Source organism: Taudactylus pleione, unplaced genomic scaffold, assembly GCF_031769625.1.
Source record: "Taudactylus pleione unplaced genomic scaffold, aTauple2 ptg000117l, whole genome shotgun sequence".
Classification (NCBI taxonomy): Eukaryota; Metazoa; Chordata; class Amphibia; order Anura; family Myobatrachidae; genus Taudactylus; species Taudactylus pleione.
The window spans coordinates 5,460,105-5,486,129 of NW_028284519.1; the positions used below are offsets into that span (position 1 = coordinate 5,460,105).

General features: G+C 43.9%; 1 protein-coding gene across 1 annotated transcript in view; it reads left to right on the forward strand.

Moving 5' to 3' along the window:
• Positions 1-26,025, forward strand: part of RPGRIP1L (RPGRIP1 like) — a 151,216-nt gene that overhangs the window by 11,058 nt on the left and 114,133 nt on the right. The window contains exons 2-4 of the mRNA XM_088471852.1: positions 4,562-4,653; positions 10,984-11,128; positions 21,075-21,373. Coding sequence (XP_088327978.1) covers positions 4,569-4,653; positions 10,984-11,128; positions 21,075-21,373 — 529 coding nt within the window. The 5' untranslated portion in view covers positions 4,562-4,568. The remainder of the gene's footprint in view (positions 1-4,561; positions 4,654-10,983; positions 11,129-21,074; positions 21,374-26,025) is intronic.

Here is a 26,025-nt window from a genome sequence, read left to right on the forward strand (position 1 = left end):
AACTCAAAAGCTATTTCATGGACAGGTGTTGGATATTCCCTCGTTATTTCATTATCAATTAAGCAGGTAAAAGGTTTGGAGTTGATTCTAGATGTGACATTTGCCTTTGGAATCAGTTGCTGTCGACTCTATATGAGATCCAAAGAGCTGTCACTATCAGTGAAGCAAGCCATCATTAGGCTGAAAAATCAAAACAAACCCATCAGAGAGATAGCAAAAACATTAGGTGTGGCCAAATCAACTGTTTGGAACATTCATAAAAAGAAAGAACGCACCGGAACGCTCAGCAACACCAAAAGACCTGGAAGACCACGGAAAACAACTGTGGTGGATGACAGAAGAATTATTTCCCTGGTGAAAAAAAACCCCTTCACAACAGTTGGCCAAATCAAGAACACTCTCCAGGAGGTAGGTGTATATGTGTCAAAGTCAACAATCAAGAGAAGACTTCACAAGAGTGAATATAGAGGATTCACCACAAGATGTAAACCATTGGTGAGCCACAAAAACAGGAAGACCAGATTAGAGTTTGCCAAACAACATCTAAAAAAGCTATTACAGTTCTGGAACATCCTATGGACAGATGAGACAAAGATCAACTTGTATCAGAGTGATGGGAAGAGAAGAGTATGGAGTAGGAAAGGAACTGCTCATGAACCAAAACATACCATCTCATCAGTGAAGCATGGTGGTGGTAGTGTCATGGCGTGGGCATGTATGGCTGCAAATGGAACTGGTTCCCTTGTATTTATTGATGATGTGACTGCTGACAAAAGCAGCAGAATGAATTTTGAAGTGTTTCGGGCAATATTATATGCTCATATTCAGTCAAATGCTTCAGAACTCATTGGACGGTGCTTCACAGTGCAGATGGACAATGACCCGAAGCATACTGCAAAAGCAACCAAAGAGTTTTTTAAGGCTAAAAAGAGGAATGTTATGCAATGGCCAAGTCAGTCCCCTGACCTGAATCCGACTGAGCATGCATTTCACTTGATGAAGACAAAACTGAAGGGAAAATGCCCCAAGAATAAGCAGGAACTGAAGACATTTGCTGTAGAGGCCTGGCAGAGCATCACCAGGGATGAAACCCAGCGTCTGGTGATGTCTATGCGTTGCAGACTTCAGGCTGTATTTGTCTGCAAAGGATTTGCATCAAAGTATTAAAAAGTGAAAGTTAGATTTAGGATTGTTTAGTTTGTCCCATTACTTTTGGCACCTTAAAAAGTGGGAGGCACATATCGAAACCGTTGTAATTCCTACACCGTTCACCTGATTTGGATGTAATTACCCTCAAATTAAATCTGAAAGTCTGCAGTTAAAGCACATCTTGTATGTTTCATTTCAAAGCCATTGTGGTGGTGAATAGAGGCCAAAATATGAAAATTCTGTCAATGTCCCAATATTTATGCACCTGACTGTATATATGATTGAACACCGTGTTACACGAATGTGCAAAAGTGGGGCCTATTGTACTGTATTTCTGTTCTCTCACAGTTGGTCTTAGGTGGCGGTCTTGCAGGATATATATGCAGCCACATCAATGGTGTTTGCTGAATCCCACACGATATACAAATACAAAAATGACAAAGCTACAGTATTATGTATAGTCTGTTATACGCTCATAATAGATTTTCTATAAACAGACAAGTCACTATTGAACAAATGAAAATATCAATATATTTAATGTAGACACACATATTATAAGGGCAAAATAAATATTAAAATAAAACAGACACCGTTTTTTAAAATATTTTATTTAGCGGGACCTTCACCTGGGTGGCTGCAGCCTTAAGCTCTTTTACATGGCTGCCGCTCCCCCAGGACTTCTATGGCGTCTTCACCTGGAGGGCGACGGCCTTTAAGCTCTTTTTTCTGGCCGTCACCCATCCAGGGCTTCCGCGGCATCTTCTGTCTTCGGCAGCTCTTCTCTGCTGCCTCCCCACAGCCGATTGAGTACACGGCAACTCGTACTGGCAGTATTTAAGCCAGCCGAGGGGGCGGGGCGATGATGTCGTGAGACTTGATTGGCTCGCAGCAGCCATCTTTGAATTTAAAAAATGGCGCTGAGGTGCCATTTTTGAAAAGGGCACGTTTGGTTCTCACCATTGAATTCAATGGTGAGAACCGCTCATTGGCTGAGAGGCAGAAGGCTCGACTCTCTCAGCCAATGAGCGCTCCACACCGGGATTTCTGGACTGAAATCCCGCAGCGGAGCTGTCATTCGGGTAGTAGTGTTCTTAGAGAACACTACTAATGTCCGTGGGCTCGGGTAATTCGTTTTTGTTTTTTTTGCCAAGACCCTGGATTTGCCTACTTTGGAACGAAGAGGACAACGCTTAGGAGGAGGTGAGTATGAAATTTTTTATTACAGGTAATCCATTGAATTGTCTACTGGAGACGAGGACAGATTGGCTTCAGGGATATTAGGTGAGTATGTGAGATAGTGTATGCATGTGTGTGCGCGTGCATGTATGTTTTAATAAAATGATACTTTTCTACGGTGTGTGTGTTGTGTGTTTTTTTAATATTGCTTTTGTTGTGGAACTACAGCTAACAGCACGCCCGTAATGCAGCGCATACTGATACTTGTGGTTCTCCAAGTACCAGCATGCAGGGGAGGCTTGCTGGGAACTGTAGTTCCACAGCAAAAGACAATATTTTATATTTAATTGCACCACACTTTACATAATCAAACCAGCACCCACCGCCCAGGGGTGCTGGGGATAGCCCCGGGCTATCAGCCTGGGCCTGGGGTTCCCTGGAGAGGGGAACCCATTTAATGGGGTCCCTGGCCTGGGCTGACTAGCAGTAAGGGGTGATGCTTCGGCTGGGGGGCCTGGTGAAAGGGTTCCCCTGGCTGTGGCATAACCCACCTGCTAGAAAGGGTACGGTGCTGGTTCTGGTAAATAAGGGGGCCCTACGCATTTTTCCCCCCTGTATTTCCAGAACCAGGACCGGCTCAGAGCCCAGTGCTGGTTGCTGTAAGTATGGGGGACCACTACATCATTTGTCCCCGTATTTTGGCAACCAGGACAGGTTGTGAAAAGCCTGGTGCTGGTTGTGCTTAATACGGGGGACCCCTACGTCGTTTGTCCCCTGTATTTAGCACAACCAGTACTGGGGCTCCAAAGCCCGGTGCTGGTTGTTTTCTGGAGGGGTGGGGCTACGTTTTTTGGGTTTTTTTTTACAAATTCAATTTTTAGCATAGATGGATCTCACTGCTGCATTCGTCCATTTGTGACTTATTGATTTGATTTTCTCAGGTGTATACGCACTACCAGTGAGCCCTCTGTCGCCCACTGATGCCCCCTTTGCACTGCACCACTGCTCTGCACCACACGCCTACAGCCATCTCGCTCTCTGCACCTCCAAAACCAACCTCATGTGTGCTGTCCCCTCTTCCACCTGCGTTAGTTTACCATTTTGTTGCCCTTCTCCCCTGCAGGTGTCCCGGTTTTCTCATCTAACCCCTGATAGTTAATACATTTTAAAAAAGCTGTGAAATTCCATAGACAAAATACCTTACGGTTTCACTTGTCCCAATAAGGCTGCTCAGACATGATCTGAAAATTCACAAAACCTATTAATTTTTTGCCACTCAAACTCCAAAAAGCAGCGAAATTACGATCATTAAGGTTGACTCCTTAATGGACGTGTTCCTTGCGCAATACAGATATGGTAGTTAACCACCTTGTGGTTAACTGCAGATTCAGCACTCTCACAGAATGAGATTGCTGTCACTCACAAAATGGTGGAGCTGCTAATTTACAGAATTGTGTGCTCATTGGAATACACACTGCATTGTATAATACATTATCATTACATATGTCACCACTTTGCTCATAAGATGAGCCACTAGGATTCTGTATGGTAATACAAAAATACAAAGAGCCCTTATTGTCCAGGGAGGATAAGTGAAGGAAGCGACGTGACTTAGGAGAAAATTTGCACTATATTTGTCCTGCCATTATAATTAGGCGGATATGTCCCCAGTGCCACTCTGTGCTGAGGGCAGTGACATGCAGGAGTAAGGTGGCACTGCACACAACTTATTCCGGCATTGAATCTCACACCCGTATCACTTTTTAGTTACTGTTTATCCATTGCCACCACCATCCTTCATACCATCAGTCTCTGCTGTCCTTGCTAGTGTAGAACGCTGGGAGCAACAACATGTAGGATGTGATTCTTCAATTGGAATGACAGACAGTTGCCCACTTTTGTGTTTATAATACTCGATACAATAACTTTGGGACAGTCTTATGGGAGAACCATGGTTAAGGATGGAGAAGTAATGAAACACCCTGTTAAAATAAAAAAAGATTTCTAGTGGCATATCATCTTAAATTCCAGTGTTTAGCTAGAAAATTGACATAAACAGTGCTGACATATTACACACCTTTGTCTATTCGCTCTATGTGGCAATATGTAGTATTAGAGATAGGTTGTGTATTCAGTTTGTCAATTGTCGTGAAGGAAAACCTAATTTATTTTATTTTTTATATTTTTTAGGAAGCATATGCATGCTAATCCAAACTATTTATTTATCACCCACCAGCTTCCTAATGGCCGCGCCCACAGATGAAACCGCAGAAGACCTGCCTGTGAGGGATTTGGGTCCAAGTCTTTCAGGGATCGGAATGAATCAAGGTTTGATTTGTATTCCCTATTTTCTTTTGATCATCAGGTATTATTATTATTACCAGTTATATAGTGCACACATATTCTGCAGCGCTTTACAGAGAATATTTGTCCCTGCCCCAGTGGAGCTTACAATCTATGTTCCCTATCACATTGCGCACACACATACACACTAGGGTGCCGATTAGCCTACCAGTATATTTTTGGAGTGTGGGAGGAAACCAGAATACCCGGAAGAAACCCACGCAAGCACAGAGAGAATATACAAACTCCGTACAGGTAGAGCCATGGTGGGAATCAAACCCATGACCTCAGTGCTGTGTTGTGGTAATGCTAACCATTACACTGTCTGTGCTGCCACAGGTATTGCAAGCAAAACAAAGAAAGTGCACTAATCAAATATCTCAACAAAAAAACTAACAAAAAAGTACAGACGGGATCCCGATAGCAGGGTTTCTGGCGTTCACAATGCAAATGCCGGAATCCTGACACTTATCGAAATACCGGCGCCGGCATTCTGACCACCGGGATCCCCAAGGTAAGTACCGGGGTTATTGGGAACGTTAGGCACTAAGGGGTTAGGTTTACGGTGCGATGAGGAGGAGGTTAGGTTTAGGCACTAAGGGGGAGGCTATAGGTTTAGGCATGAGGGAGGGGTAGGGTTAGGGGTTAGGTTAGTATACGTACAGCCATCGGTATAGTAACCCGGTCGGGATGCCGGCGTCAGGATTGTGTCCGCTTAGACACCGAGCACCGGAATCCCGCATCCAACCCAGTCCGCACACAATCCAGTACATAGTATAGTATATAGTGGTGTGCTACAAAGGCCTTTGTAAATTGCCCATTTCGTCAAAATAAGTATTATCTACAGTAGGATCATGTGGTTACAACTGCAATTAAAAGAAGCATGGCCGGACATACCCAGAGATCCCACTACCAACCCCCGTGCTCTCATCAGCAGGATGCCTAAAATATCTGGATCCCTACCAGTGCACCCATTTTTGTTATTTAGATAAGACTTTGCGACTGGTGTATATAAAACAATGAAAACTCATGGTGCATAGTTAACCAGCACTTTTTATTTGATCATCTCAGGGGCTCTCTTGCCATGCATGTTTGTGGATAATGACTTTAGCTATAGTGGTCAAAATAAATACATAGTGGAGATATTTTCCTCCAAGGAAAGATCAAATAAATCTAGCTTGGGGCACAGGGAGTGAAGTGCTGGCAGGGTATCACAAACACAGGCCCACACATGGTCCCTGAAGTCAGCCACCATCCTACACTCCCAAAGCAGGTGCCAAAATGAGCAACGTCAGTCCCCACATTTAGGACAGTCAGAGTCTTGCCGCATACCCATGTTGCAGAAACTCTCAGGAGTGCAGTGCACACTGTGGAAAATATATAACTTAGGGCCTGATTCAGACCCACTCGCGAGCGGCTGTCCGCTCGCAAGTGGGTCGATGTTCTGCACTGAGCATGCGCACGACGGAGGGAGCTCCGTCGTGCGCATGCGCCAGACGTGACGAGCGAAGGACTTTCCTTCGCTCGTTGTGTCTGATCAAAGGGGGCGTGCTGTCGATGTTGATTGACAGCACGCCCCCCTTTGGAGGGCGTGCCGGGGGCGTGCCTCCCTGACGGGGGCGTTCCTAAGGGAACGCCTACCGTCAGAAGCCGGCCCCACTGACATCACTAGTGATGTCAGTGGGAGTGATTTTGGCTCTGATAGAGCCAAAATCACTCCGGGCCTTGCGGTTGAAAACCACAACCGCAGGCTCCGGCTCGCAGTTTCGATGGTCGCGATGGTCAAGACCATCGCGGCCATCAAACTGCACGCTCGTATAGGCTGTGGGTGGTGACCCACAGCTATACGAGCGTCCAGGAGGACGCTCCATTTTTATGGAGGACGGCCCTCATTCAGAGCGTGCGCTCTGCTCAGAGCGTCCGGCTCTGAATCAGGGCCTTAATTTGTTGAAACTTAACACAGGACGTGGTACCTCTTATTCCCCCCATCATATATAGCCACTCCTCATCACAGAGATTCCCAATATTAGATTCCTAAGAGACAATAAATCTTTAGGAGGCACCAATGGGTTAAGCGTGGCATGTAGAGTATAGAGCCTATACTGTAGAGCAAGGCCCTGACAAGGAGATAGACAAACCACTACTAGAGGGTCTCCAAACTGAGCACAGAGAGCATGTCTCACTTGCAAAAAATGGTAAAACCAAATTTGAAATACAATAATCCAAATTAAATTAGTCAAATGATTTTACGCACCCATCTAAGTTAACCTGGACCGGATTGCACGCGTAACCAAAAGCATCGGCCGTCAAACTTGGCCAACTCGGAAAATCCAGCGTTATCCCAGAATGGAGCCTTCGGTTCAGATTGTCATGGTTTTTTTAAAGAGTCACTCACACCTTTGTTTTGTAGTAAGGGGACAGAACTGAAATTAATTAGCATTTTATACTATTAAGCTAAATAAAGACAAAAATGCTTTCTTTCTGGTTGCTTTCCACCATTTATAACAGGTCAAGTGTTTGTATGTAAATGGCCAGATCTTCTAATATGGTATACTCGTGGACAGCTTAAGTTGAGAATTATTACTGCAAACTTACAAACCAATGTTGCTGGTGAATTGGCATATAATTATGTGGTAGCATGTTATTATTTCTCATTAAGGTTAAACAACAGACTGAAGCAGTGTGATTGCCACACACATTAGCAGGTGGCAGATAATGGTTGTCTGGATTTTCTAGACTTAGATAAATCTTGATCAGCATGATCAGATGTTGTTTTGAATTTACTATTATTATAGGCCCTTGTGCGCAGAGATTTTTTTTTATCAGACTGATAGCCCAAATCACTAACTGTATAGAACTCTTTATTATACGTGTATTATACTGACATTTTTACTAAACAGTCATTAGATCAGTGGTTCTCAAACTCGGTCCTCAGGACCACACACAGGTCACATTTTCCAGGTCAACCAGCAGGTGCACAGGTGTAGTCATTACTCACTGACACATTTTAAAAGATCCACAAGTGGAGCTAATTATTTTACTTCTGATTCTGTGAGGAAATCTGGAAAACATGCGCTGTTTTGGGTCCTGAGGACCGAGTTTGAGAACCTGTGCACTAGATGAAATTTCCTTGTCTAAGAGGTTACTTGATCAAAACTTTTTGTAAAACCTAGCAAAACTTCATTAATTTCTCATGAATAATTGGAAGCTAAGGAAATAGTGCTAATAGTCTTTGTAACAGATATTTAATGTTATCTTGGGCCTACAACCAGTTTATAAAATGGGATATCCAGCTTATGGGCTTCTCCCTCAGTTCTTACTTGTTCCCCATGAAACACAAACAAGGGCACCTCTATGAGGTTTCCCTCTACGCCTATTTCCTGGTGCCAAGAGCTCATCGCGCAGAGAGAGCACATCCTTCATTGACTAAAATAGACAGATATACAGTGGGATTCTACTGAACTCTATACGCTAGACATGGAGCAACATCAAAATACAGTGGGAAAAAAACATGGTGTTGGTACTGTACACAAACACTATCCTCAAGGGGGATGCAGTCAGGAAGCCGACGGTCGAAATGCCAACCACCGGCTTCCCGACTGTCTAATCCCGACATGCTTCCGGCGGTATTTCGTACCGATCCCCCTCAAGGACCCATAACAGCTCATGTTTTCCAGATCTCCTAATTGGTGCACAATTGTGTTCTATACTAACTCACACACTAGAAATGATCCACACATCTTCTGGAAAACTGAGGACTGATGGCCTGATTCAACAGTGTATGCAGATCGACCGATTGTTCACTAGTGTGCATGCGTAAAAGCCGCACTGCGTGTGTGCTGCGATTACACTGCAATTACAGATGCACAGAGGAAGCCATCTCAGAGTGAATGACAGGCTTGGAGTGTTTGGGGATGGTGACGGGGAGTGGTCATAAAAACGCAGGCGTCTGTCCATTTGAACGCTGTTTCATTGGCGTGCATAAATTAGCCACTGCAATTGCATACGCCCCTTGAGTACTCACTGCGTGTGACGAGACTTGCAGTTTCTGTGGCTGGTCAGACCTGGTGTAAATTGTACGTGAGGGGCCGATGTGCATCGATGGGTACTAATGTATACACTGTAGTGCGCATGTGAGAAAGCCGCTGCGTTCTGTAAGGAATCGCAGCTGCATACGCAATAGCAATCCTTGCTTAATCAGGCCCTGAGTTTGATCATCCCAGCTGTACTGTACACAAATGTCTGTTCAACATGCAGTCCATAGAACGCCATGATTCTGTATGTTTATATAATCTTAGTAACAGTTTTTATATAGTGGATCCTACTTTCTTTATCCCATTCTAGGGTTTAGTCATAGGTGACTCATCACTCAGTAAAATAAACCACCTCTAATGATCAGTTTGCCTTTAAACTAAATAAAGAAAAACTTAACCAAACCACTACCCTATGGATCTCTGTGGGTAGTGATACACATCACTGACTGAATGCTGTTATAAGAGTGCAGTGCTCATAAGAGCAGAAAGTGACACAAGGAGCAAAGGGAGAGATTCCTCCTGTCACACGAGAGTCTAGAAGGTGATATAAAGAATGTATAGCGGATGCTGCTGGTCTTCTGAAAAGACACCTACATGATCAGCATATAGGTCAGCTATTGCAATGCAGATCAGGAGAAGGAGGGGGGCAATCAGACCTGCCAACTTAAATTCAATTAACCATGTAATTCCTGCTCAGTACAGTGAAATCATTTCTGCCATGCATGGTATGTTGAAGGAGGATATACTTTTTACAGCATGAAAGTGAATCTTTAGCATGCACACTGCAATTTAAAGCAAGATAATATTTGATGAGTATGGTATGGCAGACAAAAACAAAGTAGGTACTGTGTACGGCAGACCCAGCTCCTACATACTCACCAGATGTCCCTTCCATATATCTCCATGACAGATGTACTGCCTTATAATGTAACCATAAGGCATCATATTCAATAATACCTCCATGTGACATCAGGAATCGGTATGAAATACCAACAGTCTGGATAGCCGGCGCCGGGATTCTGACCGGCATCGGTATTCTGGCGCTGGTAATGTAAGTGTTGGCACCCCCACCGCAGGGATGCCAAACGCATACAGTGCCATCACATGGCCCCTTCCGAGGACCCATGATCTGCCTCCACTGTCTACTAACAGGTGCTGCAGTGAAGAGGAAGTATAACTTATGTCAGTGTGTGAATGGTGCAATGCTTGTACTTCCTAGTGATCTCTAGCTGTCTGGAATGTGCTGTCATATTGTGTGTTTGGAAATATCTGCCGATTTCTGCTTGTATGCAGGGTCAGCCAGATCTACGTGGCTGCACTCCCCCTCCCTCCTCCCCGCAGGCATTTGCACCAGCAATTCCATCTAAGGGCCTGATAACGAGGTGGACATAATTAGCTACTGCTAATTTATGCTAATGCTGCAGCTGATGAGCTATCTGCTGAGACACCTACCTGCTACGGCTCCAATCCACCATGGTGCGCAAAAAGTTGTAACATCGGGCTTCTGAGCAACCCTATGGTTGCTCAGAATAAACGATGGAATTCAGCCCTGACACTGGCATGCCCCCCAACACATCCGCCATACCCCCTCCCCCCCACCCCCCCTTTCCCACGATGCCAGCCACTGCCCAGGAATGGCTCTCCACGCATATCTGATCTGCGTTCCTTGACGGTAACCATCAGAACGCATCCACATGTTCTACATCCACCTCTGAATCAAGCCCTAAATGCGCACAACACGCCCATAGCAAACTTATGCTAAGTGCAAATGCCCTGTTGCCATCCAGTTACACCCATTGTTCAGCAAGTAGAGATCCTACTGATTTAAAGACCCTCTAAATAACCGCACAGGTACACGGAGTTGTGTAAGTTCGCCTTGTTGTTCTTTGCGAGCATACACAGTACAAAACATCACAGATGTTGTCGCTATGCATGTGATGCTGAATAAGACCCTGCGTGTACTTATGACATGGTCCTATCATATATGATGCATTGTTAGAGATGGCAGGTGGGGGGCTGATGTGGATTAAGGTTGTGGGGTCTAGGCTTACAGATTGCATATGTAAAAAACATGAAAATAGGTATCTTTTAACAAAAAGTGCATTCTATTACTGTAATATTATATTTATGGATGGTTCTCTTTAAGATAGAAGTGGAAATTGTACACTTACCTAGGGAGATACTACTTAGAGGTGTCTGTACTTGGACTGTTATTTAAAATCTCCAGTTCTTCACTGTAATGATTTTATTCATATGTCTAAAGTGTTTTTCTGCCTTGTAGAGCCCACCACTCCTCAGAGTATAAAGGCACGACAAGCTGTGTCCCGTATTACACGGCAGGAGCTGGAAGACAGATACTTACGTATTCACGATGAGAACCTTTTGCTAAAACAGCATGCACGCAAGCAAGAGGATAAAATAAAGAGGTTAGCAGACTTTATTATGATGGTCCTGCTGTCAGAAGCACAGCTTTCAAACTGTCACAGATCAATATGACATTGTTTCCCATCGATCATATTTTTAGGCTTTCTGTAGGAGGGCTCTCAGGGATTTCTCTGCCAATGCTCTGCAATATGTTGTCTAGTATACCAAGTGCTCAGAATTGTATGAACAATGTATGCATATTATATGTGACTTTTTAGTCCATTCAATGGTGGTCTGATCAGTTGTTGCCATGTCTATAATGCACACTTATCGACCACAGAACATATATTTTGTGCACAGTGAACATCCTTAGCAGAGTAAAATACAGGTCAGATTGTAAGCAGCTCAATAGGTTAGAAATGCAGTTGTAGAAACTTGGATAAGGTCTATCTGGTCTTCGCCAGCCCTTTACTTGGAGTGTATCTGAGCCAGTAATACAGGCCAAGATAATCCTACTTGCTACACATCTGGCATATCTAACTCTGAGATGGACAGCTTCATCTATTTCATACTACATAATCGCAAAAGACTAACTGATGACAACCTGTACTACTTTATTTTTTTTATTTTTTTTCATATTCCTATTAATTTTCGGCTTGTACTACTGCAGTTCTGACAAGTTTCCATGCTAAGAAAAATAGTGAAAAGGAGAAAGTCTTTTAAAAGAAATTTTTCTGCAGTAAAGGGGATCTCTATATGACTCTGTAGGGTGCTGCAAAATCTGTGGTGGCTTATGATTAAAGGGCCTAATTTATCAACAAGTCGTATTCTTGTTATCACTCGTCATTAATCTGAAATGGTGCTCCAACCAATCAGCTCCTGTTATTTTTCAAACACAGGACATTTAGGAGCTGATTGGTTGGAGCACCATTTAAGATTAGTAACGAGTGATAACAAGAATATCGCTTGTTGATACATGAGGCCCAAAGTTAGATGGTGATGTTGCCCATAGCAATCTACCAGATTCTAAAATGAGAGTAAATATCTGCCCACTGTTGACAACTCTCCTTTTTCTACAGCGTTACTTGCAGAATGTTTTTCTTAAATACAGTACAGTTTCCTAGACATTGTACCAGGATTTTCAACTTTTCTCAGGAATAGGGTTGTAACAAAGAATTTGGCATCTGATTATGTTAAGGAAGTGAAACATTTAAAGTATGTGTATACTTTTATAAAATGCATTATTTTTAACTTAATCATAATTTAAATTCAGGAAACTCAATGTGTTTTAAAGTTCACTTGTTACCAAATATTAGCTCTTTATTTTCTTCTTCTTTTTTTTTAAATTTGCATTTCCATCCACTTTCTACCATATGCAGCAGGCATGACGGTCATTTTAACATGGCTGCTTTTACTTAGTGGTCAAATAGAAATTATAGTGGAAAAAAAAAAAAGGTAGCGCTAGTAGACAAATAAACAATTTATTACACCACAATATTAAGCTAAACAGTAACAACAAATACACATAAGAAACCGATGCTCCTAATTCAATGTGCTGTAGCAATAAAAGGATAAGCTGCTGAAACTGACGGAATGGTATCAATAATATCCCCAATGTAACCCTTCTGAGATGTAACAGTCCAGATGGTAAGTAAGACACACCTTCCATTAGTCATAATGTACAGATTCTCCTTCCATAGGTCATAATGTACAGACACACCTTCCATAAGTCAGCACATCTTCCATAGGCCAGACTATACAGACACACCTTCCTTAAGTCATAATGTACAGACACACCTTCCGTAAGTCATAATGTACAGACACACCTTCCATAAGTCATAATATACAGACACAACTACAATAGGTCATAATGTACAGACACAACTTCCATAAGTCATAATGTACAGACACAACTACAATAGGACATAATGTACAGACACAACTTCCATAAGTCATAATGTACAGACTCCCCTTCCATAGGTCATACTGTACAGACACACCTTCCATAAGTCATAAAATACAGACACAAGTACAATAGGTCATAATGTACAGACACACCTTCCATAAGTCATAATGTACAGAGACAACTTCCTTAAGTCATAATATACAGACACATCTTCTGTAGTTTAATATATAGAGACACCCCTTCCAAAGGTCATAATGTACAGACTCCCCTTCCATAGGTCATAATGTACAGACTCCCCTTCCATAGGTCATAATGTACAGACACACCTTCCATATGTCATAATGTACAGACACACCTTCCATATGTCATAATGTACAGACACAACTACAATAGGTCATAATGTACAGACTCTCCTTCCATACGTCATAATATACAGACTCTCCTTCCATACGTCATGATGTACAGACTCCCCTTCCATACGTCATGATGTACAGACTCTCCTTCCGTACGTCATGATGTACAGACTCGCCTTGCATAGGTCATAATGTACAGAGACACCTTCCTTAAGTCATAATGTACAGACACACCTTCCATAAGTCATAATGTACTGACACACCTTCCATAAGTCATAATATATAGACACAACTACAATAGGACATAATGTACAAACACAACTTCCATAAGTCATAATGTACAGACTTGCCTTGCATAGGTCATAATGTACAGAGACACCTTCCTTAAGTCATAATGTACTGACACACCTTCCATAAGTCATAATATATATAGACACAACTACAATAGGACATAATGTACAGACACACCTTCCATAGGTCATAATGTACAGACTCTCCTTCCAAATGTCATAATGTACAGACATTACTACAATAGGTCATAATGTACAGACTCTCCTTCCATAGGTCATAATGTACAGACTCTCCTTCCATATGTCATAATGTACAGACTGTCCTTCCATATGTCATAATGTACAGACTGTCCTTCCATATGTCATAATGTACAGACTCTCCTTCCATAGGTCATAATGTACAGACTGTCCTTCCATAGGTCATAATGTACAGACTCTCCTTCCATAGGTCATAATGTACAGACTCTCCTTCCATAGGTCATAATGTACAGACTCTCCTTCCATAGGTCATAATGTACAGACTCTCCTTCCATATGTCATAATGTACAGACTCTCCTTCCATATGTCATAATGTACAGACTCTTCTTCCATATGTCATAATGTACAGACTGTCCTTCCATATGTCATAATGTACAGACTCTTCTTCCATATGTCATAATGTACAGACTGTCCTTCCATATGTCATAATGTACAGACTGTCCTTCCATATGTCATAATGTACAGACTCTCCTTCCATATGTCATAATGTACAGACTCTTCTTCCATATGTCATAATGTACAGACTGTCCTTCCATAGTTCATAATGTACAAAGATCCTTTCCATATGTCATAATTTTCAGACACAGCTTCACTGTCATATTTTACAGACACCACTTCAATGCATTTGTTGTGAATTAGTGTGCAAAAGTTAGCAAAGTATTGGCAAAAATCACTCGGTACTCCCACCTGCAAGTACAGAAATAATTTCCCGGCAATACAACTTAACATACTTGTCCCATATCATTAAACACATGTCTCTGCTTTTTAGAGAAAATTACATGACAAATTAAGTTTCTTTATTGCCCAGATTTGACTATTTAATCAGGAAGGGTGTATATCAGAGGGTGTTGGATATTATATATCGTCATGGTCATAATGTCCACAGATGTGTCCTCTGTTGTTGCTGCGGTTGCGTTAAACAGCCCTTCTAGTCGCGCCTAGTCCAGTGCGAGGTTACTCATGCCCAGCATCTTTTTGTGCATCTTATTCGCAATGTGATGCTAATAAGAGGCACAAGCAGACTTTGCTGAATAAAATATGTGGCATATGTATGATCTGTGTGCGACTGCAGCTGTGTCTGTATACGCAATGCTACATTACAGTGTCAGCGTCTGTGCGCCATGCCACGCTGCATTGTGATGGTTATACAGACTTGGCCGCACACAGAACATACATATGCCGCATATCATTTTATTCAGCAAAGTCTGCTTGCACATTTGTGGCAAAAAAGACACACTGCACGGCCAAGTCATACGGGAACCTAAAGCTCTAACGTGCTCTGTGTAACGTAACTCATAACGCAGGGTAGAGAAGGAAGGACATTCATCATGTAGATAGTAATGAAATGCAAACCCCTATTTTAAGGTAAAAATGTCGGGACTTGATCCAGACCCACAGGGACACCCTCCTAAATGACTAATTGGGCAAAAATAAATTTTTTATTAGCTTAATTGGGCCAATTTTGTCATATCATTTTTGCTGGTGAAAAAAAAGTCCTTGAAAACGGGTTCAGAGTAATGGGTCAGGAGTTTCGGGGGCTGTATGGATGTGACAGGTGTTTTAAGCATTGCAGGTGGCTGCACCAGGTGTATTTTTCATATTTTTTTAAAAGTGCCCTAAAAAGACACAAAGATATACTTTGACCCATTTTAATTTACCCCTAATTTAACTACAGCGTTTATTCAGCCACAAAAATATTGCTTCTATCATTTGTCCACTGTTATAGAAAAATGCATATAACAACCATTTGACACAATTTCAGAACCCCAAACCCTTTGATTATGGTCACTAACACACTTCTATACTATTCCCTTATATAAGTTTACCTTTTTGGGGGTACAGGCTGATTTACCTATTTTCTCCAGTACCTTTCGCAAGTTATTCCTGCAAGAACTATCGTGCAAATTTGTACTGTGGTCTTGTACAGCAGGATTACCTGATAAGCGGGAGTGCGCATACGAGTTATATATTCAGGCGAATGCTGCGATAAATTCACATCTCCTAAAACTTAACATTTTCCCGGCTAATAGGATATGGCCCATTATGTCTGTCCATACTATGTATGTGAAAGTGTATAAAGAGTATTGGGTGGGTTGGGGGGGTTAGGATTCTTTTTTTACATTGATCACATTGCACCCAGAAAATCAATTTCCTGCAAATTAAACGGACAAAGGGCCTGATTCAGACCCGTTCGCTATATGCGTGCGCTTGCAAGTGGCCCGATGTTCTGTGTACACACTTCGTTCTGCGCATGCGCGAACTACTCACTGTGGTCGCATACCGCTCTCTCGCCCTGCAAAGACAGCCCAGTGTAATGAGCGACAGGAGAGGCCGTTTGTGGTGGTAACAGTGGCAGGACACTAATAACGGGGGGTTGGAGATGCGAACGCAGGCGTGCCAGAGTGTTTCAACGCCGTTTTAGAGGCGTGCATAATTCATAGGCAGCGTCATAGTACACAGGGCTGCCATCAGAAATTGTGGGGCCCGGGACTGATGAAATAGGCAGGGCCCCTCTCCAACCCCTGCCGCCCCCACAACTCCCCCTCCCCCGCTACCTTATTCATACATAATTTAAAAAAATGCTGAAAGAGCATTATATTACAGAGAGTGTGGAGCACTGAATAATTTAAGCATATTTAAAATAGCTGAAGCATGCCAGCATGGGAGGTGAGAATTCCATGGAGCACCAGGTCCAGGACAGTCTGATTCTTTCACACTAAGGGCCTGATTCAGAGCCGGACGCTCTGAATCGGCGTTTTTTTTTTTTTTTTTGAGCGGCCTCCTGTTACCACCCACAGCTATAGCGAGCGGCCATGATGATGGTCAAGACCATCGTGACCATCGGGCTTGCGACGAGACCCTTGTGGTAGGGTCTTGTTCATCGCAAGCCCCAGAGAGCTTTCGGCTCTAACAGAGCCGGAAGCTCTCCACTGACATCACGAGTGATGTCAGTGGGGCCGCCCCCAAACGGCAAGCGTTCCCTCTGGAACGCCTCCGTTTGGGCAGCCACCCCCCCGGCCCGCCCATCAAAGGAGGCGAGCTGTCACTCAACATCGAGAGCTCGCCCTCTTTGGTGCGAGACCCGGAGCGATGGATTGCCCGTCACTAGCCGGGTCTCGCGCTTTCGCACGACAGTGGCGGCTCCGTCGTGCGCATGCGCTGTGGGCCACCATCGACCCGGTTGCGAGCGCTCAGCGCTTGCGGCCGGCTCTGAATCAGGCCCTAAGCCCCATCATGCTGTCTCCACTGTCTGACAGAGTGAATACACACGCTTCAGGATGCAAAGGGGACACACACACTTAACTTGCCTATCTCGCTCCTTTACAAAACGTTCTCCGGTTGTATGCTCCAGATGCCGGCTTATTTAACTACTTGCCCGCCCACCGATGCTCCTCTGTCATCCAGCGGCGTGACGTCACCGCGACTGCTTCAAAATTGACATAAAAACTTTATTACGGGCACGCTGGCCAATGCTGGAGGCGGAGCGGAGGGCAGTGCGGGGCGGCTGGGTGAGTCACTGACTCGCGTCACTCACTGCATTCTGTGGCGCTGGGGGGGCCTGGCTGGAGGGATAGTAGCAGGCGGCTGCAGAGTAATGGTAGGAGCGGCTAGGCCCCCACCGCTGTCGCTGTCTGCAACCGTGGGCCAGGGCATTAGTAGCGGGTAGGCGACAGTAGCAGGTGCCGGGCGAGGCCCCCGGAGTGCTCGGGCCCGAGATTCCAGACTCGGCAGTCCCCCTCTGGTGGCGGCCCTGATAGTACACGTCACTTGCTTTTGTTTACACTGATTTCCTCGCAATACTTGCGGTAGGATAAAGCTACCTCAAGCACTGCGTTCACATCCGATGGTGCTCGATGTACCAATGTTTTTTTAATACACTTCCTGGAGATGACGTGGTGCTGGTGGGCGGCTCTGCCTGCTCGATTGGGCGTACACATACACAAAGTGGCCGTTCACTAAGACATGGTGGGCGTGCTTATGCCTTGGCGAGCGAGCGCTTCCCGTGGCGTCACTTTGACAAATTTGCATGCGCATCTAGTGAGCGTACGCAGATAGCGAACGGGTCTGAATTTGGCCCAAAATACAATCTCTATAGCATTACAGGAAGGATGAAGTCATGTTGGTGAGAGAACGCAGGGAACAGCAGACTATGGAGATGTATCAAACCTTCTAATGAGGACAGGTGGCGGCAATGCAGATAGTAACCAATCAGTTTATTGCTATCATTTATTATGTACATGCTATAAAATGATAGCTAAACGCTGATAGGTAGCTTTGGGTAACTGCTCCACTTGTCCTCTTTAGAAGGTTTGATGCATACTGTATGGCAGAGACACTTTCCTGATATTTTGATGATTAGATTGAGTAGCTTTTGGTTTCCTATATTGCAGGTTATGTAATTTCTGTATTAGTACAACTCACTTTTGGGTTTGGTCTGTACAGAACATGCAATCTATAAAATAAACCTTTATCAGTTGGATATCAGATCTTTATTTTGCTTCTTAAGCCTAAGTTGTCTAACACATTATATAACATATGGATATGTGGGTACACTACTGACATGCAAGTTAAACACCCAACTACGTTTTTTTTGCGAGAGAGACTGTAGAGTATTTATTGGTTTGCGACCACATGAAGTCTGTTCTTCATTTCTCCATAATCTCCGTTTACACTTAACACAAAAGGTGGAAATACCCGAAATCCTTCTAACACTCCTGTTTATGAGCAAGTTCTTTGCGGTCCACAAACTATTTTGAAATATTAGAGCTAGCCCTTTGTGTCCATATAATACAACTCTGTCCAGTAACAAACAGCTTCTCATGCAAGGCTAGGCTTTCACTACATATGGACTAAATATGTTTGATTTTTTTTTTTTTTTCTTTCTCTATTTTACCACACTTAAATGATAAGCCTTAGGAAACTGTTATTTGTCAGTGCTATAAAGCAGATTGCTACCCAGTGGTTTCAATTATCTTCAAAGGGTCCTTTCACAGGCAGTAATAGTTCTATCAAAATCTGCAAAGTATTATTTCACTCTGTACTGGAGGCTTCAACGGTATACTCCTATTTTGCTGACTTTCACATTCCTTTTCATCTCTGTGTTAATTGGAGAAAAGGAGTGGTCCCAGTTACATATCCCAACTGCAGGATTTTTCAAATGTAGCCGCAAAATGTGAAATGCTTACATACACTCAACGAGCGATTGTAAAGCAAATAAACCACAATATTGTCAGGAGGAAGAGAATTGCATTCTCATAAATGTCAGGAATATTGCTACACATCGCTTATTTGCTTAAGCCTGCTTTCTAAACAAGTCTTGTCGTAGAGGCAATGCAAGACGACATATCACATACCCCTATAGGAGAGAAGTATTTCTATACTGACATTATAAAGCACAAAATATGCAAGTTCTGCAGAGCATTTCATTTTGAGCATTTGCACTTCTTTATCTGCCTCGCACATAACAAGGAGCTAGCACTCATTTCAGTTTTGCAACCAACTGCCCTCATAAAATCAATCTGGACTGGCTTTTGTGGGTTGGCATGTCTGGGTAGGGACACAATAAACACATTACTACAGAGTACAGATTACTAACCATGCCTTCATAAATTTATGCTTTACAGTATTTCTCCTAAGGTACCGATCTAATTAGCTTTATTAATATAGTAAGTTAGTTAATCATGCATGTGGGCACATGGAGCCTGTAGTTATTTCATTTTGTCACTAACCTACATTACAATAGGGATAATTCAATTCAGAGCCACAGCAACGGATTGCCGGGGAAACGGTCGGAATGCTGGCACCTTGCAGCCACCATCGCTGCACATCTTCCTCTCAAGTCCCAAAGAGCTGCGCAGGAAAATGTGCAGTATTGCGGTATCGTAATTCTCTGTGATGTGCGCTGCCTAACTTAAGGTGCCTGTCCACTAGAAGACAGGTGAAAGACTGCACGATTACGACATTGTAATCGTGCAGTCGTTTGTCAGTCTGTGATGTGCCTACACTGAACGAGGGGATGTAGTCAGGAAGCCGGCAGTCTAAATGCCGACCGCCGGCTTCCCGACTCTCTAATCCCGGCGTGGACGCCTGTCATTATCCGTACGCCGGAAGACCGACGCCCGGCATACCGAATGAAGGTAAGCCAGGCACGGACAGCCGCGCCAGGGGGAGGGTTAGGTTTAAGGGCTCCCGGAGGGACCTACGGTTAAGCACTACCCCGAGGGGTTAGGTTTAGTCTAGGGGAAGGGGGGTCAGGGTTAGGCACCCGCAGGGGGGAAGTTAGGGTTAGGCACCCCCCGGGAGACTTTAGACTGCGGGGAAGGGGGGTTAGGTTTAGGCACTTAGGGGGGGTTTAGGGTTAGGCACCCCTAAGGGAGGGTTAGGGAGTTGAATTAGGTTAGCGATACTTACCTTTTGACAATCGGGATTTTCACCCTTGTCGGGATTTGAACCACCAGCCATGTGACCGGCGGTAATACCTACTACACCCTGAACGAGCAGTCTTTCAGTGTAGGCACAATCATCTGCAAACATGCTGAACCTGACGTTATCGTCAGGTTGACCAGCATGTTTGCATGATGATAGATGTCTAAAAGACCAATTTTTAAAACAATCTGCAAACGATTATTGAACAATATCGTTATCGTTCAATCGCTCATTTTAATCGACTAGTGGCACCTTTAGCATCGCACATCACCTAGAACTAAATTGTCCCCTATGCAAATATATTACTGTATCTGTATATGAAATTGCACTTTTACAAGTATATTCTATGAGACACAAGCAATCATTTTTTAGTAACGCTCCAGTACCTTAGAGCAGTCGTATGTCTTTTGACAGCAGTAATTGCATTTACACAGTCTTTCATAAAACGCTGCCTATGTTGTAAATAGACACTCATGGTTAAATTGAAAAGACCTGTTAGAGGACAGTATTTGGAGACCTTGTAGTGCTGATTTAGAGAAGTCTTGTTAGGCAATATGAGAACTGTGTAGTGTATATCCATAAACACTGTTCTACATGTACAGTATGTAATATTTGTGGAATTATACATGGCCTTTGCATTCGCACCAATTTAAAACTGACAGATTTATTTTGTTAAATAAAATGAAATGATTTTATTATTTGCACAGTATTTAATCTGGTTATTTTTCAATGCCAATTGTACGAAGCGTATGATGTACTGCTTCTCTTGCTGTAGGATGGCTACAAAGTTAATACGATTAGTGCAGGACAAGAAAAAAGCAGAACCTGGGTCCGTAGTCCCAAGAAGATCTGGGAAAGATGTGGAGCTTGAAGAGATGATTGAGCAGCTGCAGGAGAATGTCCGTGAGCTTGAGAAACAGAAAGAGGGTTTACAGAACCGCTTAATAGCTGCCAAGCAGCAACTGCAAACCCAGGGACACCGGCACACGCCCTACAATTACATACAGGCCCGCATTCATTCTGGCCTACGAAAAGTGGGTGAGAGCGTGTTAATGCAAGAAAACATTCGTAGAGGTATGTATGTGTTCTAGATGAATTACTTCTGGTAAGGTCTTTTATAAATTACTTAAAATATTTTGTTGAATAAATATTTGTAGTGTAAAGCATCAATCCCAAGAAAAAAAATTTACTTTTTTTGTTTTTTACTTTGGTAAATAACACAAATCACAGGGGCAGCTGTAAGAAGAATCCCACATACTGAGTTCTTTCACATGCTCCATGCTTCCCAGTCCAATACCAGATATCCCTAGATCTACTCAGAAATGAATTTGGCATAGACAAAATGCCAGATCTGTCTGTTCTAGAAAAATATAGCCCACCACCCTAGTATTCACTTAAAGCAACTATCTGACTCATATATAGAAAGGAGCATATTTCAAGCATTATTGTTAACGAGGTTGATCACTTCTTGGCCATCTGGTGACCCTAGCTGGCCCATTTGGAGCTTCTCCTCCCATGGTCTGTGAGCTGTCAGATTGACTATCCACTGGGACTGGGCGGCACTTAGATTCCTCTTCTATTTTGGCACTGAATAGACCAAATGATGTTACCTTAAATCCATTATGCTAGGATTGTGTGCCTTTTTTTTCAAACATTTTGCTTGATTAAGATGTATGATTTACATTGTCATTTATTGATTCATTGCTATGTATTAGGGGTGTGCATCGGTCACTTTACGTGTTATGGATCTGGATCTTTCTTCGTGTTTTGGATCTGGATTGGTTTTGCCAAAACCACCCTTCCGTGTTTTGGGTTTTGTGTTTTGGATCTGTATTTTTTTGAAAAAAGCATAAAAGCTAAAATCACAGAATTTGTGTTTTTTTTCTGCTCCTATGCTATTATTAACCTCAATAACATTAATTTCCACTCATTTCCAGTCTATTCTGAACACCTCACACTATTGTTTTTAGGCCTAAAGGTTGCACCGAGGTAGCTGGATGACTATGCTAAGCAACACAAATGGGCAGCACAAACATGTGGCCCATCTAGGAGTGACACTGCAGTGGCAGACAGGATGGCAGTTTGAAAAACTAGGCCCCAAACAGTACATAATGCAAAGAAAAAAAAGAGGTACAAGATGGAATTGTGATTGGGCCCACCCACGCACCCTTATGTTGTATAGACAGGACATGCACACTTTAACACACCAATAATTTCAACGCCAGGGTCTGCCACACGACGGTGGCTGAAATGATTGGTTCGTTTGGGCCCCCACAAAACAAGCTGGCAATTAATCTGTCCCTGCACAAACTGGCTCTATGGAGGCAAGATGTCGTCCTCATCCTCCTCATCCACCGATTCTTCACCCTCTTCAGTGTTGTGTACATCCTCATCCTCACAGAGTATTAATTCGTCCCTGCTGGAATCCACCACCACAGGTCCTTCTGTACGTTCTGGAGGCTGGTCTCCCTGGAAGAGTTTGATAATTCATTTTTATGAACCTCATCTTCTCCACATTTTGTGGAAGCAACTTCCTACGCCTTTCACTGACAAGGTTCCCGGCTACACTAAACACTCATTCGGAGTACACACTGGAGGGGGGGCAACTCAGGTAAAATAGAGCCATTTTGTACAGGGGACTCCAAATTGCCTCTTTTTCCTGCCAGTACAGGTACGGACTGTCTGACATGCCTACTTGGATGTTGTCACCAATGTAATCCTCCACCATTCTGTCAGTGGTGACAGTATCATATGCAGTGACAGTAGACATGTCAGAAATTGTTGCCAGGTCCTTCAGTCCGGACCAGATGTCCAAACTTGGTCCTGCCTGCCCTGCATCACCGCCAGCAGGTTGCTTAGGATACCTAAGTTGTTTCCTGGCAGCCCCAGTTGTGGGAGAAAATGAAGAAGGAGCTGTTGACATGTCACATTCCGCTTCAGCTGACAGTGTTTTCACCAGCAGGTCTTTGCACCTCTGCAGGCTTGTGTCGGCCGGAAAGAGAGACACTACGTAGGCTTTAAACCTAGGATCGAGCACGGTGGCCAAAATGTAGTGGTCTGATTTCAACAGATTGACCACCCTGGAATCCTGGCAAAGCGAATGAAGGGCTTCATCCACAAGTCCCACATGCCGAGCGGAATCGGGGGGTAATGACCTGACTCAAGCTGGCAGTGTCTGAACTGACTTCACGTGTGGCAAGTTCGAGGGCTGGAGAACCTTGCACAACACGGAAATCATTCTCCACTGCGCTTGAGTCCGGTGCATACTCCCTCCTTTGCCTATGTCATAGGTGGATGTATAGGCTTGAATGGCCTTTTGCTGCTCCTCCATCCTCTGAAGCATATAGAGGGTTGAGTTCCACCGCGTCACAACTTCTTGCTTCTGGTGATGGCAGGGCAGGTTCAAGAGTGTTTGCTGGCGCTCCAGTCTTCGGCACGCAGTCGCTGAATGGCGAAAGTGGCCAGAAATTTTTCGGGCCACCCAAAGCGTCTCCTGCACGCCCCTGTCGCTTTTCAGAAAATTCTGCACCACCAAGTTTATTGTGTGAGCAAAACATGGGACGTGCTGGAATTTGCCCAGATGTAAATGCCCGCACAATATTGGTGGCGTTGTCAGATATCACAAATCCCCAGGAGAGTCTAAGTGGGGTAAGCCACAGGGCGATGATTTCCCTCAGTTTCTCTAAGAGGTTGTCGGCGGTGTGCCTCTTACTGAAACTGGTGATACACAGCATAGCCTGCCTTGGAACGAGCTGGCGTTTCTGAGATGCTGCTACTGGTGATGCTGCTGTTGTTGCTGCGTAAGGTGATACATCTACCCAGTGGGCTGTCACAGTCATATAGTCCTTAGTCTGCCCTGTTCCACTTGTCCACATGTCCGTGGTTAAGTGGACATTATTGGGTACAACCGCATTTTTTAGGACAACGAGGACACACTTTTTCTGACGTTTCTGTACAGTGTCGGTATCGCCTGCCTAGTGAAGTGGAATCTAGATGGGATTTGGAACCGGGGACACACTACCTCCATCAATTGTCTAAATCCCACTGCACTAAAGGCGGATACCGGACGCACGTCTAACAACAACATAGCAGTCAAGGCCTCAGTTATCCGTTTTGCTTCAGGATGACTGCTGTCGTACTTCTTCCTCCTTGCTAAGGACTGTTGGAGGGTCAATTGTTTAGTAAAAGTAGTGGTGTTCCTACTTCCTCTCTGGGATGATGAATGACTCCCAGCAGCAGCAGTAGGCGTAGCAATGCAGGATCCTCCGGAGGAATCCCGTATAGGAGAGTCAGTCATGCCAGTGACATGGCCTGCAGGACTACTTCCGATCCTGACTAAGGAGGAAATTGACGAGGAGGGATTTGACGGTGTGGTTTGCAGGCGCTTGGATACAACAGGACAAAGGGATTTTCTGAACTCGACAGTAACTTTTTATGAACGCGCTGCAGGTGACTTATAAGGGAGGATGTTCGTAGGTGGTTAACGTCCCTACCCCTACTTATTTCACCTTTACATATGGTACATATGGCAAGACAGTTGTTGTCCGGATTTGGATAGAAATATTGCCAATGTTTGGTCTACTGCCCAGGCATCCCACGGACAACAACTCCCCTGGGGCCTGATTTAAACAAACCACAGCACCATCAGAATCCTCCTCGCCAACTTCCTCCTCAGCGCCAGCTACACCAGTATCCTCATCCTGTTGTTCTTCAACATTTACATCTTCAATTTGCATGTCAACAAGTGGACTGTGGGTGCTCCTTCCAGCACTTGCAGAGGGCGTGCAAATGGTGGAAAGAGCCACCTCTTCCCATCCAGTGTTGGGAAGGTCAGGCATCGCAACCGCCACCACACTTGGACTCTCCTTGGGGATTTGTGATATCTTCTTGGAGCGTTCTTCGCTGTGCTTTTGCCAGCTGAACTCGTTTGATTTTTGTAGCGGGTGGAGGGCTTCCATTGTCATGTGAAGCTGAACCACTAGTCATGAACATAGGGAAAGACCTTAGCCGTTCCTTGCCACTCCGTGTCGTAAATGGCATATTGGCAAGTTTACGTTTCTCATCAGATGATTTAAATGGTTTTTTTTAAGGTCATTTTCCTGAACTTTGTCATTTGGGATTTTATATGCCCTCTACTATGACATTGGGCATCGACTTTGGCAGGTGACGTTGATGGCATTTTATCGTCTATGTCATGACTAGTGGCAGCAGCTTCAGCACTAGGAGGAAGTGGTTCTTGATCTTTCCCTATTTTATTTTTAGCGGATAAAAGTTTTGTCCACCATTTATATTATATTTATATATACGTGCGGCTAAGACGCACACAAACACAGAAAATAAGTATTTTTAATTTTTTTTGTAATGCACTTTGGGGGTTACACCACCCTTTAACAGTCGAGCCAGCCGGCCCTTTACTTATGACACAGGCGCACGCTTGGCACTGCTCCTTTGTTGATGCACGTGCGGCTACTGCGCATACATTTCACACACAAACACAGAAAAAAAGAAGAATTGTTTATTTGTTGTGGAGCGCACTTTGGGGTTACACCACCCTTTAACAGACTTATGACACAGGCGCACGCTTGGCGCTGCTCCTTTGTTGATGCTCGTATAGCTACAGTACACACAATTCACAAACACAGAAATAAATGGGTTTTTTTGCACTTGGGGGGAGCACTCCTGATGGACAGATCACCCCCTGGACAACACTACAGCACCCCTTTAGG